Source organism: Sinohyriopsis cumingii, chromosome 18 (assembly GCF_028554795.1).
Source record: "Sinohyriopsis cumingii isolate HCF-2022 chromosome 18, ASM2855479v2, whole genome shotgun sequence".
In the NCBI taxonomy this organism is placed as follows: domain Eukaryota; kingdom Metazoa; phylum Mollusca; class Bivalvia; order Unionida; family Unionidae; genus Sinohyriopsis; species Sinohyriopsis cumingii.
The window spans coordinates 97,312,809-97,328,759 of record NC_142978.1 but is presented as its reverse complement, the minus strand read 5'-3'; the positions used below and the strand labels follow the sequence as shown (position 1 = coordinate 97,328,759).

The window sequence follows — 15,951 nt, the reverse complement described above, 5'->3', positions numbered from 1 at the left end:
ATACATGAATGACTATTTAAAATGTCATAAAATCTGCATGGTTTAAAGATCATGGATTCCTTTCTTGAAACATCGTCAGTATATGGTATGTTGGGCATTTAATTTTTTCAGTATGACACAATTTGTGAGCTATAACTAGTTTTGCACAATAGAATGCCTGCATAGTTGATTTATGGAAAGTTATAAATCACAAAACATCTACAGTTTGTTGACATTATCTTTTTTCACACTTCTATCGCAATGATAGAAGTGTGAAAAAAGATAATGTCAACAAACTGTAAAAATGACTTTTTAATAGCAGTAATACATTACTTGTTACTACTGCATTGCTTCTCTTTTCTGAAATATACCCTTCACTTCTATTTTTGAGTAAAGTTTGTGTCCTGTCTCAGAGTTCATCGCACTAAGATACACCTAGGTATAAATTATACATTATATGATGTTGGCATAATGTAGTGATAACGTCTGATCTCTTTTTTTTTATTAAACAGACTACTTTAAATTTTACATTCATCTTTCAGGTCTTCAGCTTGCCCAACTTGTCAGACTTACTGCAAGAAGGTGAGTTAAAGTCCTTGATTCTATTTAAATACTTACTAAAACTATTCTCTCTAAGGTCTTCATAGAATTATTCTGAATCACAAGTGTACAGGAAAGAATAGATGGAGTAGAGACCAGTGTTCATATAAAGGATGTTAAGGTATTAAGGACATTGTCAGTATTCATATAAAGGATGTTAAGGTATTCAGGACATTGTCAGTATTCATATAAAGGATGTTAAGGTATTCAGGACATTGTCAGTATTCATATAAAGGATGTTAAGGTATTCAGGACATTGTCAGTGTTCATATAAAGGATGTTAAAATATTCAGGACATTGTCAGTATTCATATAAAGGATGTTAAGGTATTAAGGACATTGTCAGTATTCATATAAAGGATGTTAAAATATTCAGGACATTGTCAGTATTCATATAAAGAATGTTAAGGTATTAAGGACATTGTCAGTATTCATATAAAGGATGTTAAAATATTCAGGACATTGTCAGTATTCATATAAAGGATGTTAAGGTATTCAGGACATTGTCAGTATTCATATAAAGGATGTTAAAATATTCAGGACATTGTCAGTATTCATATAAAGGATGTTAAGGTATTCAGGACATTGTCAGTATTCATATAAAGGATGTTAAAATATTCAGGACATTGTCAGTATTCATATAAAGGATGTTAAGGTATTAAGGACATTGTCAGTATTCATATAAAGGATGTTAAAATATTCAGGACATTGTCAGTATTCATATAAAGGATGTTAAGGTATTAAGGACATTGTCAGTATTCATATAAAGGATGTTAAAGTATTCAGGACATTGTCAGTATTCATATAAAGAATGTTAAGGTATTTAGGACATTGTCAGTATTCATATAAAGGATGTTAAAATATTCAGGACATTGTCAGTATTCATATAAAGGATGTTAAGGTATTCATGACATGGTCAGTATTGATATAAAGGATAAGGTATTCAGGACATGGTCAGTATTCATATAAAGGATGTTAAGGTATTCAGAACATTGTCAGTATTCATATAAAGGATGGTAAGTTATTCAGGACATTGTCAGTATTCATATAAAGGATGTTAAGGTATTCAGGACATTGTCAGTATTCCTCAATTTAAATAGTATTTATGAAAAAAAATGTTTGGGGGATGGAGGTAGAGTAAATATTTAATTAATAATGCAAAAAGAAAGTATTTTCTTCCATTGATACCATTTTTTTTAAAAATGCTGTAAGATTAAACAGGTTATGCTTACTACAGTTCAAAAATTGAAATAAGATGGAAGTCAGAACTTAAATATTTTGCTCAAATACTCTTAAACATTTTTCGGTTACTGTTGGTCTCTTTTCTCGCTGTTCATTTCATGTATATGTTGAATTAACACACGCATACCCTTTATAATAAATGTTTGTGATGTATCTGCACAGTAATTGCTCTGGCAAGATTTATCCTTCTTACTTTGGTATTTGACAAAAGGAAGCTCTTTTCCAAGGAAGTTACCCATGTTTGATCTTACCTAAATATACACATACCTAAATATACATGTACCTAACTATACACATACCTAAATATATACATACCTAAATATGCATGTACCAAGTGTCTAATAAAGTTGGTTCAACTTGTGCATTTTTCATAGACTTTGTATCGACTTCATTCAGTATTTATATGTCTCATACAGCAGAAAAATAGTGTTTGATTCAAAATCTCATTAGTGTGATCATATAACTTAATGTTTGAAATAAATAAGCCCAGATGTAGCAATAATTTGATAAAATAAATTAGTCTTTGATCAAATTGTCTGATCAAATAGCGTAGTGTTTAATCAAGTAGTCTGATAAAAAAAACTTAGTGTTCGATCCAATAGTTCAGTGTTGGATCAAATATTCTGATTAGATGGCTAAATGTATGATTAAATATCTTAGAGTTTGATCAGATAGTCTGAGTAAATAGTGGAGCCCCTGCTGGTCGAGTTATCTAAAGTGCTTACCTTTACTTATCACTGCCATCTCACCTCTCTCTGTGTGCTTTGTTTCAAGTTTCAGGCTTGGTCAGTGTTGGTATGTGAGAAAACTTGCCAGTAGCTTCCTGTGGGTTGGTGGTTCTTATCAGGGTTTTCCTGGGTTCTTCCTCCACCAGTTATATTGGCTGCTTTGTATAGCCTATCATGTGTTGAAAAATGGTGTTAAACTCCGGATAATATAAAATGTTATTTATTTATGTTGTGTCTGCAGTGGAGAGAATGTTGTGCAGCTCCAGCCTCCATCAGTCTCCTGGCCCCCTGGGAGGTAGCTACTTATCCAAGGAGTTCAGATCCCAGGAACTCAGTATCGTATTGAATGTTCAGATTATGGACCTGGAGAGACCAGGCTTTACCTATACCAACATGTTTGGCCCAGTTACTGTCAAAGAGGTAGGTATCAGAAACAGCGATTTTTGACAAGTGTGCACATGCATATCAGCATCAAGCGTACAAATACTCACACTCATTTGCATAGAGGAGTTATGGTTTAAAAATACTCATAAATATTCAACCAGTGTATAGCAGGTTTTTTAAGTCAGTAAAATGGAGAGTAATGCTTTGTTACCTTAAATATGTACAGAAACAAATAAACAGAATAGTTAAAGGTGAGTTTTTTTATGCTGCCACTGTAATAGTTGAAAGAGGCATATTGTTTTAGCTGCCTGACCATAGATCTGTCATAAGTCCATTTTGGGATGATTTTCAGACCATTATTGCAGTTATTCATTTTTTTTTTTTTAAATTATTTTTGACTGTTTGGACTTTTAATATCTTCCTCTATCACATTAATGGTATGAAGTAGATACACTACTTCTTGATTCCAACATTCGTGAAAAAGAATCATCTTTCCCATCTATACGACATATAGACATAGGGAAGAAACTCCAAACCGTTACCTCCACTGATCATCACTAGGTGGCTGTGGTTGTTTACTCAATTTTATCTTTTGTTGGATACAATTAACATTATACCTTGGGCCTCTTGAATCCAAGAAATACTGTTAAATCTTTAGTTGACAAAATTAGTATAGTACTGAGTGTAAGTATGTACAATCACTGTTTTATGAGGTGGATGCAAATTTCTTGCACACTACCTCCAGGTTAATGTGAAAAATGGTCACTACTTCCTCTATGCTAGATTTGGCTTTGCTGGCAATTTTTGGATTGACCAAAAAAGCAGGTAGTAATCATGCGTGTGAATCTATGGACTGTATTGCCAAGGTTGTTATGGACCACACATAACACTATGGCTAATGCCTTGACTGCTTCAACTAACCTGGATTTTGTGAGACAAGATGCTCTTTTATGCCAGTAAGCTGCATTATGCTTTGGCCCTTTGGTTGGCACCATTTGGCATGCCATTCATGTTTGGTGAAAAATGTGAAGTCTGCAGGCAGGCATTGTAAGAACTGACTGTTTAAATTGCCTTGCCACCTGAACCTACTTTCTGGCTGAACAAGTCTGAGCCTCATTGAAGAGATGAGCAATGTTTCTCCTTCCCCTGTTTCCAAAAAGCCGATGTTGACTTGCCACTCAGATCACCTGAAAAGTGCCTTGAGGTTGGTGCCAGACTTCATTTTTGAGCAGCATGGATTGACTTGATTTGTTTCAAGAGAACAAATGAGCTATCCAGGTTGTATTGGAGGGGCTTGGGATTCATTTATCCAAGCCCCCTCTTCTCATTTTACTTTATTCCACACTAGCACTGAAAACACTCATACACATACAGCATCAACATTCCAAGGGTCGATAAGAACATTTCGGCAGTGCAGATATCTACTTAACAGCTTTTCAAGGCTGATTGCTGGGCTTGGAATATGTTAGCAACATTGGACTTGGTATCATGGTTGAATTTTTATCTGACTAAAGAAGTGGGTAATGAACACGCATAGGAGTTGATGGTCCATATAGCCAAAAGTCATAAATAAAGCAGGGGGTAATGAAGATGCATGGGAGTTGATGGTCGATATAGCCATGCATGGGAGTTGTTGGCCCATATAGCCATGCATGGGAGTTGATGCCCCAAATAGCCAAAAGTCATAAATAAAGCAGGGAGTAATGAAGATGCATGGGAGTTGATGATCCATATAGCCATGCATGGGAGTTGATGGCCCATATAGCCATGCATGGGAGTTGATGGCCCATATAGCCAAAAGTCATAAATAAAGCAGCACATAATTCCATGGCCACTGTATTGATGGCTTCTTCTAATCTTGATTTAATATGACAAGACATGCCTCTTTATTCATCGTCTGTGAAGCATCATCACTCCTTGACTTTGCACTCTTGGCTGTTTGGTGGGCTGCTGTTGTTTGGGTGGGGTGGGAGGAAGTGCAGAAGCAGGCAGCACAAGGTGATAGTTGGGGATAGGTTGCCATGCCCCACTCATCAACGTCAGGCTCATTTAATGCTTTGGTGTCTGAGATGGCTAATTTTTTCCTTAGGCTTTCAAGGAGAAGACTTCAGTTCCCATTACAATCAGATAATAACACACTATGATTTCTGACACATTAAAACATGGTAGAGCAAATACAACAAGGACCTATTAGACTTGCTGGCCAACTGTGATCTAAATAGGTCTAAATCACTCACATTGTTCCCTTAGTGGAATCTTTGGGTTTTGACTTGGCTGAAGTTCTCAAGTTGAATAAATTTGAGCCCTTTGCCATAACATCATTGAAGCTGCTATCTTACCAGACATGCATAAAGGAGATGTAATTGGTAATTTTCTTCCCGTTGTCTAACTATATATATATATATATATATATATATATATATATATATATATATATATATATATATATATATATATATATATATATATATATATGGGAACATTTCCTCTTCCCAGGATTGCTGGATTTGAGAAGTGGCAGTGCTTATTTCCCAACATTATTGTGAAATTCCCATTTATAGAGTTCAAAAGTTCCAAACATTCATGGAGAAACATAATTTACTAAAAACTGTATTGTCTTAAGTGAATTTTCCTTTGACCTGAGAATAGTTCCTTTTGCACTTAGGCCAAGTCTTGACAGTAGTTCTCAGTCAAGTTCAGCCTTCTCATTATCATCTGATGTTGCCTGCTCAGAATTAAAAGTCCAAAGCTAAGTCAATGTAACAGTATACCAAATAATTTTAACTGTTATAGAAGCAGGAAGAGTGGACAGTAAAGCAGCCTGTGGCTGGTTGATAGTGAGCAGGTTGAGTCCACTCTCAAATACATTGTTTAACTCACATCTACAAAATAGAGGTAAGTTATTGTACTACCCATATTGTCAGCTTGGTGTCTGCACAGCTAAAACATAAAGTTTCGACATGGTTTCATACCACCTACTCTTACAGCAGGAGGCTGAGGGGATTAAATTGGTACAAGTGTCCATTAGTTGTACATTCTGCATTAAAAGATTTTGCTTTCAGCACAGGTTGTTTGTACACAGTATTGATACAGTTTTTACCTGGAATCATGAAACTTGGTGAGGGAATACATCTTGATGAGAACTACACCCTCATCACAAAAGTAGGTCACTATGACATATCTTTTGCTTTACTGACTTTGGTAAAATTGGGTTTCAGGTTTTATTTCTCAAGATTATTTTATGCTAGAATCATCAAACTGGGTGATGTATGCATTTATTAGTACCAAGCCCTTACCACAAAAGAATGCCGCTGTGATATATATTTAATATTTTATTAATTTAGGGTAAATTTTTGCATTTAGCTCATAACCAAATAATTTTTATAAACTGTTATACCTAGACTCAAGAAACTTGGTGACAGAATACATCTTGACGAGTACTATATTCTCATCATAAATTTAAGTCACTGTGACATAAATCATGCTTCACAAACTTTAATTTTATTATAATTGTGTTATAAGTTTATTTCTGAAGCTTTTTTTAATACTAGAATCATCAAGCTGGATAATTATATGCATCTCTATAAGTACCATATCCTTACCTCAAAATAGTGTCACTGTAATCAACATTTAAAATTTTGCTAGCTAAGGTTATGTTTTGGGGGTTTAGCTATAAAAAAAATGTTTTTATTAGCATCTGTCAACATACAATTGAACAAAGATTCATGAAATTTCATAAGGGAAAATATCTTGATGAATACTACACTTTTAGTACAGAAATAGGTCACAGTGACCTGTATTTCCTACTTCACTGCCTTGATGTTAATCACAAGCACTGTTTATGCCAGAATCTTCAGACTAGACAATTGTATGCATCCCTGTTAGTACCATACCCTTAAAATCAAAAGAAGTTTATTGCTGCCAGCATTTAACATTAAGCTCATTACCCATTTTTGTTTTATATTCTGTATAATGCTTTCTATCTGGAATTGTGAAACATGGTGAGAGTGCTTATCTTGATAAGTACTAAACCCAGATCTTAAGAGTAGGTCACAGTGACCAACATTTCACATGGCACTGACTTTTTTCAATTTGACCTCTTTATTGTTAATGCTGTAAACAAACATGGTGATTTTGTACATCTCTCTTAGTACCATACCCATACCAAAAAGGTAAGTGACCTATATTTCACACTTTAGTGGCATTGGTTAAGTTGTTGTATTTAGCTTGTGATCACATGGATTTTTATTACATACTATGTGTGTCTCTCTTATTATTATTCTCGTGAAACAAAAGAGGTTCATTGTGACCTATATTTCATCTTTTACTGGCTTTGCTTAAGTTTTTGCATTTTGCACATGACCACAAGTTTTCATGAATGCAATTACATGCAGTGATAACTAGAATCATGAAACTTGGTGAAGGGATGCATCTTGTTAAGTTCAATATCCTTTTTGCCAAAAGAAGTCTCTGTGACATTTTTTCATGCTCATTGACTTTGTTCAAATTTTGTGTTAAAAGTTTATTTACTGGGTGATATTTATGTTCCAGTAATTAAATATGATAATTATATACATCTTGGTTACTGCAATGCTCTTAAAACCATAGGTCCTGTGACCTACATTTTATGATATCCTAACACAAGTTAGTATTTGTGTTGATAATCACATTGATTCAGCCATGCTAAACCTATATACATCACACCCATATTCAGAAGGCCCATTGTGACCATGGCCATTGGAAGTAGGAGTAAAATGTTTATTCACTGGTATACTTTCCATATTAATGACTGTACATTGTATATTTTGATAGCTACTCTCAACAGGTTAACTGTATATTGTACATGGGAATGAGTATATGATTAGATGAGTGTTGTTGTTGTTGTTGTAAGGTTTAACGCCATTTCTCAGCACACGATAGGCTATACATGGCGGCCAGTATTAATGGTGGAGGAAGAACACCTTGAAATCCCCGGAAAGAACCACCGACCCTCGAGAAGCTACTGGCAAGCTTTCTTACATACCCACATTGGCCGAATCCGAGACTCGAACCCACGCAGACAGAGTGAGATGGCAGTGATCCGTAATGGAGAGCGCTTTAGACCACTCGGCCACTCAGGGCCCCGATTAGATGAGTGGACTGCATGCCTCAGTTGTAGTGGCTAATCAAGGTAATTATTGATGCATGAAGTATGTACTGCTGGCATCACCCCAGCCTTACTCAAAACCTGTAACATTCCCTGTTATATCAAGGTTCTAGCGGTGTACAATACCAGTAGGTTTTCAGGCATATTTTAAGAACACTGATTTGAAACTAATAATACCAAATTAACTATTATTTTTAAAGAATGTATTACCTCAACTTGGATATGATAGAAACAGAATGTTCTTTGTTATTTTTGTTTCACTTTTATGCCTTGCCAAAGTAGGTAGGTGGGTGGGTGGTTTCACAAATAAAAGTTCAAATTTCAAATTTCAAAATGATTAAAAGTTCACATGTAAAGATTAAAGATTGCAAAAGAATTTGCATTCTGGTTGAGGAGTTATGTTTTTATACAGGGTCAAATTGCAGGCCCCGGAGTTATGTTCTTGCTAATACAGGGCCAGATTACAGGCCTGGAGTCATGTACACCTTAATACATGCCCAGATTGCAGGTCTGGAGTCATGTACACTGTAATACAGTGCCAGATTATGGGCCTGGAGCCATGTACACTTTAATACAGGCCAAGATTGCAGGTCTGGAGTCATGTACACTTTAATACAGGGGCAGATTTCAGGCCTAGAGTCATGTACACTTTAATACAGGGCCAGATCACAGGCCTGGAGTCATGTACACTTTAATACAAGGCCAGATTGCAGGCCAGGAATCATGCACATGTTTATACAGGGCCAGATTGCAGGCCTGTAATCATCTGCAAAAACTTGTTTGGTCTTTAACTGCAGATAGTGATTTAGTGCACACATTCATGATAGGACACCACTGACAGTCATTGCTATGGCTTAAAAATGTTTCAGTTTCTTTGAAAATTTATGAGTCATTTCTCAATTGGAATAAACTTACTCTTATAGCGACTACATAAAAATTTTCAGAAAAAGTTGTATGCCTTGCATCAGTAATATTTTGATTGTATCACCAATGATGAATTTCCCAAAACTAATTTGAAAGATTTATCTATTTAAATAAGGTTTAGCTGTGATGTTATGTACTTTAATTTCTCCATACAAATAACACATTTTTTCATATTCAGGTGAAACAGTTGCTGAATCAGATTGCTGCCGCTAAAGCTGCTGTTACTGCTGTCAAACCTGTTCAGTCGGTGAAGAAATCAGGATGGGCATCTTTCTTGGATTTTTCGTCCCTGTTTAAGGACACCAGTTTTGGTTTTGGGGACCTGAGTGTAGCCGAGTCTAAAAAATTACTGCAATATCTCGAACAAGCTGTTACTAACATCTGCAGCACATTTAATGTAAGTACTAGTATTTTTGAAGCAGGCATTAATGGTACTTACCTCATAATTATGGCCATTTATTGCCTAATAATGTGTCAGAGAGAGAGAGAGTTGTTGTTGTTGTAGGGTTTAATGCCATTTTTCAGCACACGATAGGCTATACATGGCGGCCAGTATTAAAGGTGGAGGAAGAACCCGGGAAAACCCCCAGAAAGAACCACTGACCCATGAGAAGCTACTGGCAAGCTTTCTCTCATACCCACATTGGCTGAATCCGAGACTCGAGCCAACGCAGACAGAGGTGGCAGTGATCTGTAATGGAGAGCGCTTTAGACCACTCGGCCACTCGGGGCCCCCGAGAGAGGGAGAGAGAGTATTTATTAATAGAGATAGGGTTTATAGATCCACATGCTCAACTCCTGGGACAAGCTAAATTTGGTTGGGGCAAACTCCAAGGTACCTATCTGCCTGTGTACAAGTCCAGATAGTTGATGGGAGTGGGTGGGAAGAAAGGGGTCATGTTCCATTTGTAATGTTTCATGTTCTTTAATCTATTTTCAAATCTTTTAGTCAACATTAAGGTTAGTTTGTCATTTTCTCATGCAGAAATGATAAGGCAAATATTTACAAATAAGGAATAAATATTTATATTTTAACTTATCAGTTACATTTTAATGACAATATCTATACATGTCTGGGATTTGCTGACTTTCAGGTCCAAACCATAGCTCAGGCACTTAGCCTGCTGACTCTAAACAATTGGCTTGTCAAGTATTGCATGTCACTGATTTTAAGGTCAGTAATTGTTAATTGTTAATAATATAACTTGTGAGATTTATTTTGACAGATGTGCTTGAAAATAAAAGCAACTTGTTTCTAACAATTAAGCATCAGGAGTTTTTTGTTCATAGCATGATCAATGTAAAAGAAATGTAGCACCCACAAGCTTGGCTGCTTCATACTTACTGCTGACAAACAATTAAATGGGTAAAAATAAGTGTTCCCAATTTCAAAGTGAATTCAGATCTTGAACCTTTCTGGTTTTAGTTGGAATTCTGCTTAATTTTTTTAAGCAACTCAGTTTTCCCTTTTTTTTCTTGTTAAAATTCCTTGCAGACTTTTTCCTTTTTTGTTTTTAAATGATGAATATTTTTTCCTGAATATACTTTGAGTGGGAAAGAAAGTGTTTTGGAAATTATCTGTGCACATCAGAAATTTTCATGGTTTCATTATTTCTTTGTGTGTTTTGTTGCAGTTTCAAGTTATGTCTTGCACACTCCAGATCATTTGAAATAATTTGATGGATTCTACAGAATTTAAATTTGTTGAAAGAAGAAAATGACAGAATTGGACCATATTTTACAAAGGTAAAATTTGGACCAGTCAGTAAAAAGTAGTTTTAGATGGAGCGTGTTAGAACAAAAAGATGACAATAATGAGGTTTTTTACTTAATATATTCAGAAATTGGAGGGACCTGGACTTGCTTAGTGTATGAGCTGCAAAGACAATATTAATTATGAATCCAGCTGGCAAAAAATTGTTCCTTAACCATGCCAAATGTAAAAGCACAGGCAGGGAAGATTAGAGATGCATATGCAGCCATTCGTTCACTTTCATATGTGCAGACCACCTCACTGCAGGCGTCCAACAATGCTGGTGGCCTAGTGGTTAGAGTCTCTGCCTCGGATGCGGGAGGTCACGGGTTCGAACCCCAGCCAAGTCATACCAAAGACTTATTAAAATGATACTAACAACTGCCTTGCTAATTACTCAGCGTTAAGAGGTTAGTGTTAGGACTGTTCGGCCTGGTGTCAGGATAATGTGACTGGGTGGAACATCAGGCAACATGTCTGGTTTTTTTGGAGGCTGGTTCCATCTGTGAGAATTAGACAATATTTTACAAAGGTAATCTTGGCTTTTAGAGCTTTTAGTTTGGTACAAAAATGATGCAGATCTGTCTTCAAATATGGCCACCAAAATAGAATAACATTGAAACAACTCTCAAAAACCACTTAGAAACATTTGATTAAATATGACAGAGGGCACCATGGTATGAAAGGGTTTTTCTGTTTATACAAGTGGTCCCAATCCTCCATCAAATATATCCAGTAATTACTAAAATAAAACACCCTAACAAACATACATTTAAACTACCATATATCTAAATAAGCTGCTTAATAGAATTTGACCAACTCTGACTGAAACACTCTGGCATATAGAAGCACTACAGCATTGCCTACGTGCTGTAACATGGTCTGTCACACAAAAAACACTGGACCCCCAAGCGCCTAGGCACAGTCATATTTCAAAAAACTTGATTTTCACAAAATTTTACCCCATTTTTATCAACAACAAAAAGAAACCCCTTATATTTCTTGACTAGCACAATATATACCAGACTTGGTTATAGCCATGAAATAGATCATTTTAAAGGTAATAATAGGCACACATTCATGTTTAAATAGTTAATATATTGTTGATATTGATAAAGAGATTACATGGGCACATTGCTAGACAGGCATTTTTTTACCCCCCCCCCCCCCCCGTTACTTACATATTTTGTATATATAGTTACCTTTTTACCAAATCAGTTAAGCTTTTTTTTCTTTGAGAAGATCACTGTAATTTTCTCATTGACATCTTTCAGTTTTAGACCAGTTTGTTAGGTTTGGAGTACTTGACGAACAAGCTTGGCTGGAGCCGACTGAAGACCACATGCTACACCATTTCATTAGCTACCACAATTTGACAATGAAACAACATACCTGAGCCAGTTCTGGGCAGAAATAGGAAATTCCCATATTTTTTCAGGAAAAGCAAGATTTGATAATCTGACTCGAGTGACCATTGCATGTCTGACACACCTACACAGCAATGCAGATGCTGAAGGTCATTCTCTATGCTAAGAAACCTTTCTGCAAGATTTTTAAAAAAATTGGAACAACAGCACCATCCAGTCCCTAATGAGTGTAAAGATGAACATAAATGACACTTGCATTACTTTTGAACCAACTATTGAACTACTGAAAGTAGTCAAGACTGCGTATAATTAAGTCTAAATTCCACTAAAGACAGTCATTTGGGATGGGGGTATTTGTCAATGGGCTGTGACCATGTGCACATCTCTGTTTGATGATATTATTTGACAATGCTAATGTTTTGTTTGTAAGTATATTAAATGCTTCAGAGAAAATAGATGGTATTTGCCTTTTATTCAGATTTGAATTTCCAGTGATTTGTAGTAGCATGATATGAAAATATAATTTATTCTTATTTTGAAGACCACACTGCCCCCCCCCACCCCCTTCCACTTGGGACCGCAAAACACACTGTTTGAGTCTTTAAAAAAAACAACTGCCAGGAAATGTATGGTATTGATCAACTCTAACGGAAACATGCTGGTATATAAAAGCACTACTGTAACTGACAAATCATGCCGATGTGCTATAAAATATTGATGAAGATACAAAAAGTGGAGATACATTGAAACATTTTCTCTGACATATCTGAAAAACAGCATTGGATATAATGCTATAGAAAGCATACTATTATCATTTATTATTATTATTTGTCATGTGCAGCCATTTAACAGCATCATCATCAGCAAGGTGCAGAGCCTGCAGTCCACTGGGGAACTTTGTCAGTGGGCAGTTGTTCACAGTGTGTGACATGGTCTGTGGAGCTCCACAGCTACAGGAAGAGTCACTGGCCTGGCCCCATTGGACAAGTTTACTGTGCAGTAACCCTATTTATTCAGCTTTTGCATTTGGATATTTCAGGTTTTCATTGGCCTCTTGTTTTTATTATTATTATTATTATTTCAGCTTTCTCCCCCTCTTGAGCCTATACTACCAAGCCCCACGAGTGTCCATCCATCTCTGTACCCAGAATTAGAGGACCCAGATGACATTTCTCTGTATGATAATGATATGCTGCCCCCCTCAACTCCAGATTGTGTGAGAACAGATGAGGGACTGAGGCTTACCCCATTGGGAAGATACCAGGTGAGGGTTCAGATATCACAGCAGTAAATCAGTGACTTGTTATCTATCAAGTCTCTCGTTCGATCCCATAACTTCCTGTTCTGATGTTGATATTGGTAATGGTTTGCTGATAATGATATGGTTTGTTTAACCATTGCAACCACTCTTTAATATAGTCTATGCCTTAAATATTGTTTATTGCAAGTTCTAAGACTGAACAATTATAATACAAAGCATAGGTTTAAGGGAAGGTCCATTTTCAATGAATATAGCTTGTAAGAGACATATTTAATATAATTTCACATTGGGAAAAAACAATGGATATCTTTAAAAATAAATAACTTGAAAATGTCCAGTCATCATCATAAACATTGTCAGTTGCCATTTTAGCCTGTGATGCCACATCATTTGTTTAGTTTTGTAGCTACAGCAAAGTTTAGAAGGAATGACTAGCACACCAAACTTGCATATCATTTGTACTCATTTGTTATAATCTTATGCCAAGATAGGAACTGACGCTTGTGCTTTTTTAACACAGATAAAACATGGATTTTCTTTTTGTATTAAGTCACTGATTGATTGTAATTCTCCTCATCTGCTCTGATTGGAAATCATCATAAAACTAGTGCACATAGGCAAGAAGGTACGGTCAGAATAGTAACAAATGTAATGTGTAGTTTCATGTCTTACATATGTAGTAAACAGTTACTATCCCTGTGGGGGGGCCCAGAGTGGCTGAGTGGTCTAAAGTGCTCATCTTTATGGATCACTGCCATCTCACCTCTGTCTGCGTGGGTTCAAGTCTTGAATTTGGCCAATGTGGTTATGTGGGAAAGCTTGCAAGTAGCTTCTCATGGGTCAGTGGTTCTTTCTGGGGTTTCCTGGGTTCTTCCTCCACCGTTTATACTGGCTGCCATGTATAGCCTATCATGTGCTTAAAAATGGCGTTAAACCCTGCAACAACAACATCTATTCCTGTGATGTAATAAAGTGTTAGAAAATCTTTGGATGCCTTTAGAGCATTCACACAGGTCTGCAACATTTTAGTACCCAATACACAGGAGCAATTGATATTAACAAGTTCAAAGTGTCTTGATTAGAAATTATTTTTTTTTAAGACTTTAGCTGTTGTGACTGATATGAACAGATCTTCTTAGATATAATAACATGTGAAATAATGGAAGGAGCTATTGTGGCCAAATACTAGACTCACAGTTCACAGGTTGCAGGTCAAAATGCTGTCCAGATCAGCCCATATTGGCTGCTGTGATTTGTTTCTGGGCAATGTACTCTACCCTCATTGCCTCGACACTATATAGCCTTTCATGTATTGATGTGCCTCTAAATACCAAACAAACCAAACATGAAAATTATCCTGGACCCAGGGAATATACAAAAAGGTCCAGAATTAGGTAATACTTATGCAGATCAGATGGGTGTTTTCTTTCATCATGAAAAATCATATCTGTAAGAATGTTCAAATCCATGTTGAATAAACTTGTATACAACTGTTTACATACAAACAAAAACTATGACAATATTTCAGTAAAGTTGTTTCATTTAAGATTTTTGTGAATGAGACCTTTATTCTTACGAAAAGTTGAGCTGCATGTGCAAATTTCATCTTATTTAATCCACAATTTAAATACCATAGCATCAGGGCCTAGAAGTATACAATTAATTGAATCCTTCTACTGCAGCAGTGTGCCAGTTCCACCTAAGGGTCAGAACTCTGCATCAGATAGTAAACATTGACAAGTGACACGAGCAGAGTTCAAACTCAGAGGGCATAATTTTCATATCTAACACCAATACATAGTTAAGGATTATTGTTCTGACAGTGCTGGCTAACAAAATGACATTTTATTTATACAGATGCAACATAAAACTACAACAATTATCCATTTACTGCTTTTGAATATTTAGAAAGAGTATTTTATGTTGGATTTACACAAGAAATTTCAGTGTAAATGTGGAAATCTATTCACAAAACACATTGCCAAATTTACTATTGAAAGTCATGTGATGAAAGAAATATTTTCCATCAGTGTTCTTACACTGCAAGTGATAATCATGCACATATAGGAGTGTAAGAAAAATGTGACCTTGTATGTGCTTGTTAAATTACTTAAGTGTCTGCATTAAGATATACCTGGATAAGAAGTATTGGGGGTTTCATTGTTAAATAATAATTCAATGTTAAATAATATTTTCATCTGCAATAACATTAAGAAAATTTAGTGAGAAAATAATAATTATAACAATAAACACTATGATACAACATTTACTATCTTGCCTGTTTAAGTACAGGGCGACATAGGGCCTGATACAACATATATAATCTTGCCTGCTTAAGTATGGGATGATCTACTGAATGATGCAACATTATCTTGCCTGTTTAAGCATGGGGCAAGATACAGTATGACAAATATTATCTGTTTAAGCATACTAACAACATACATTATAATACAGCATACTTACCTGTTTCTGTATGGGAGCATATACATTATGATACAACATATATTGTCTTGATTGTTGGCAAGTGGCCAGTAAGCATGTGAGTCAGCAATGCCAAAACAGAGTCCA

At 35.8% G+C, this 15,951-nt stretch overlaps 1 protein-coding gene across 2 annotated transcripts in view; it reads left to right on the top strand.

Annotated features, from left to right (window-relative positions):
- Positions 1–15,951, top strand: part of LOC149777552 (sphingomyelin phosphodiesterase 4-like) — an 84,695-nt gene that overhangs the window by 62,958 nt on the left and 5,786 nt on the right. For both annotated transcript variants that reach the window (XM_089942153.1, XM_089942152.1), the window contains 4 exons: positions 522–561; positions 2,790–2,968; positions 9,181–9,399; positions 13,207–13,386. In XM_089942153.1, the coding sequence (XP_089798279.1) occupies positions 522–561; positions 2,790–2,968; positions 9,181–9,399; positions 13,207–13,386 (618 nt within the window). The remainder of the gene's footprint in view (positions 1–521; positions 562–2,789; positions 2,969–9,180; positions 9,400–13,206; positions 13,387–15,951) is intronic.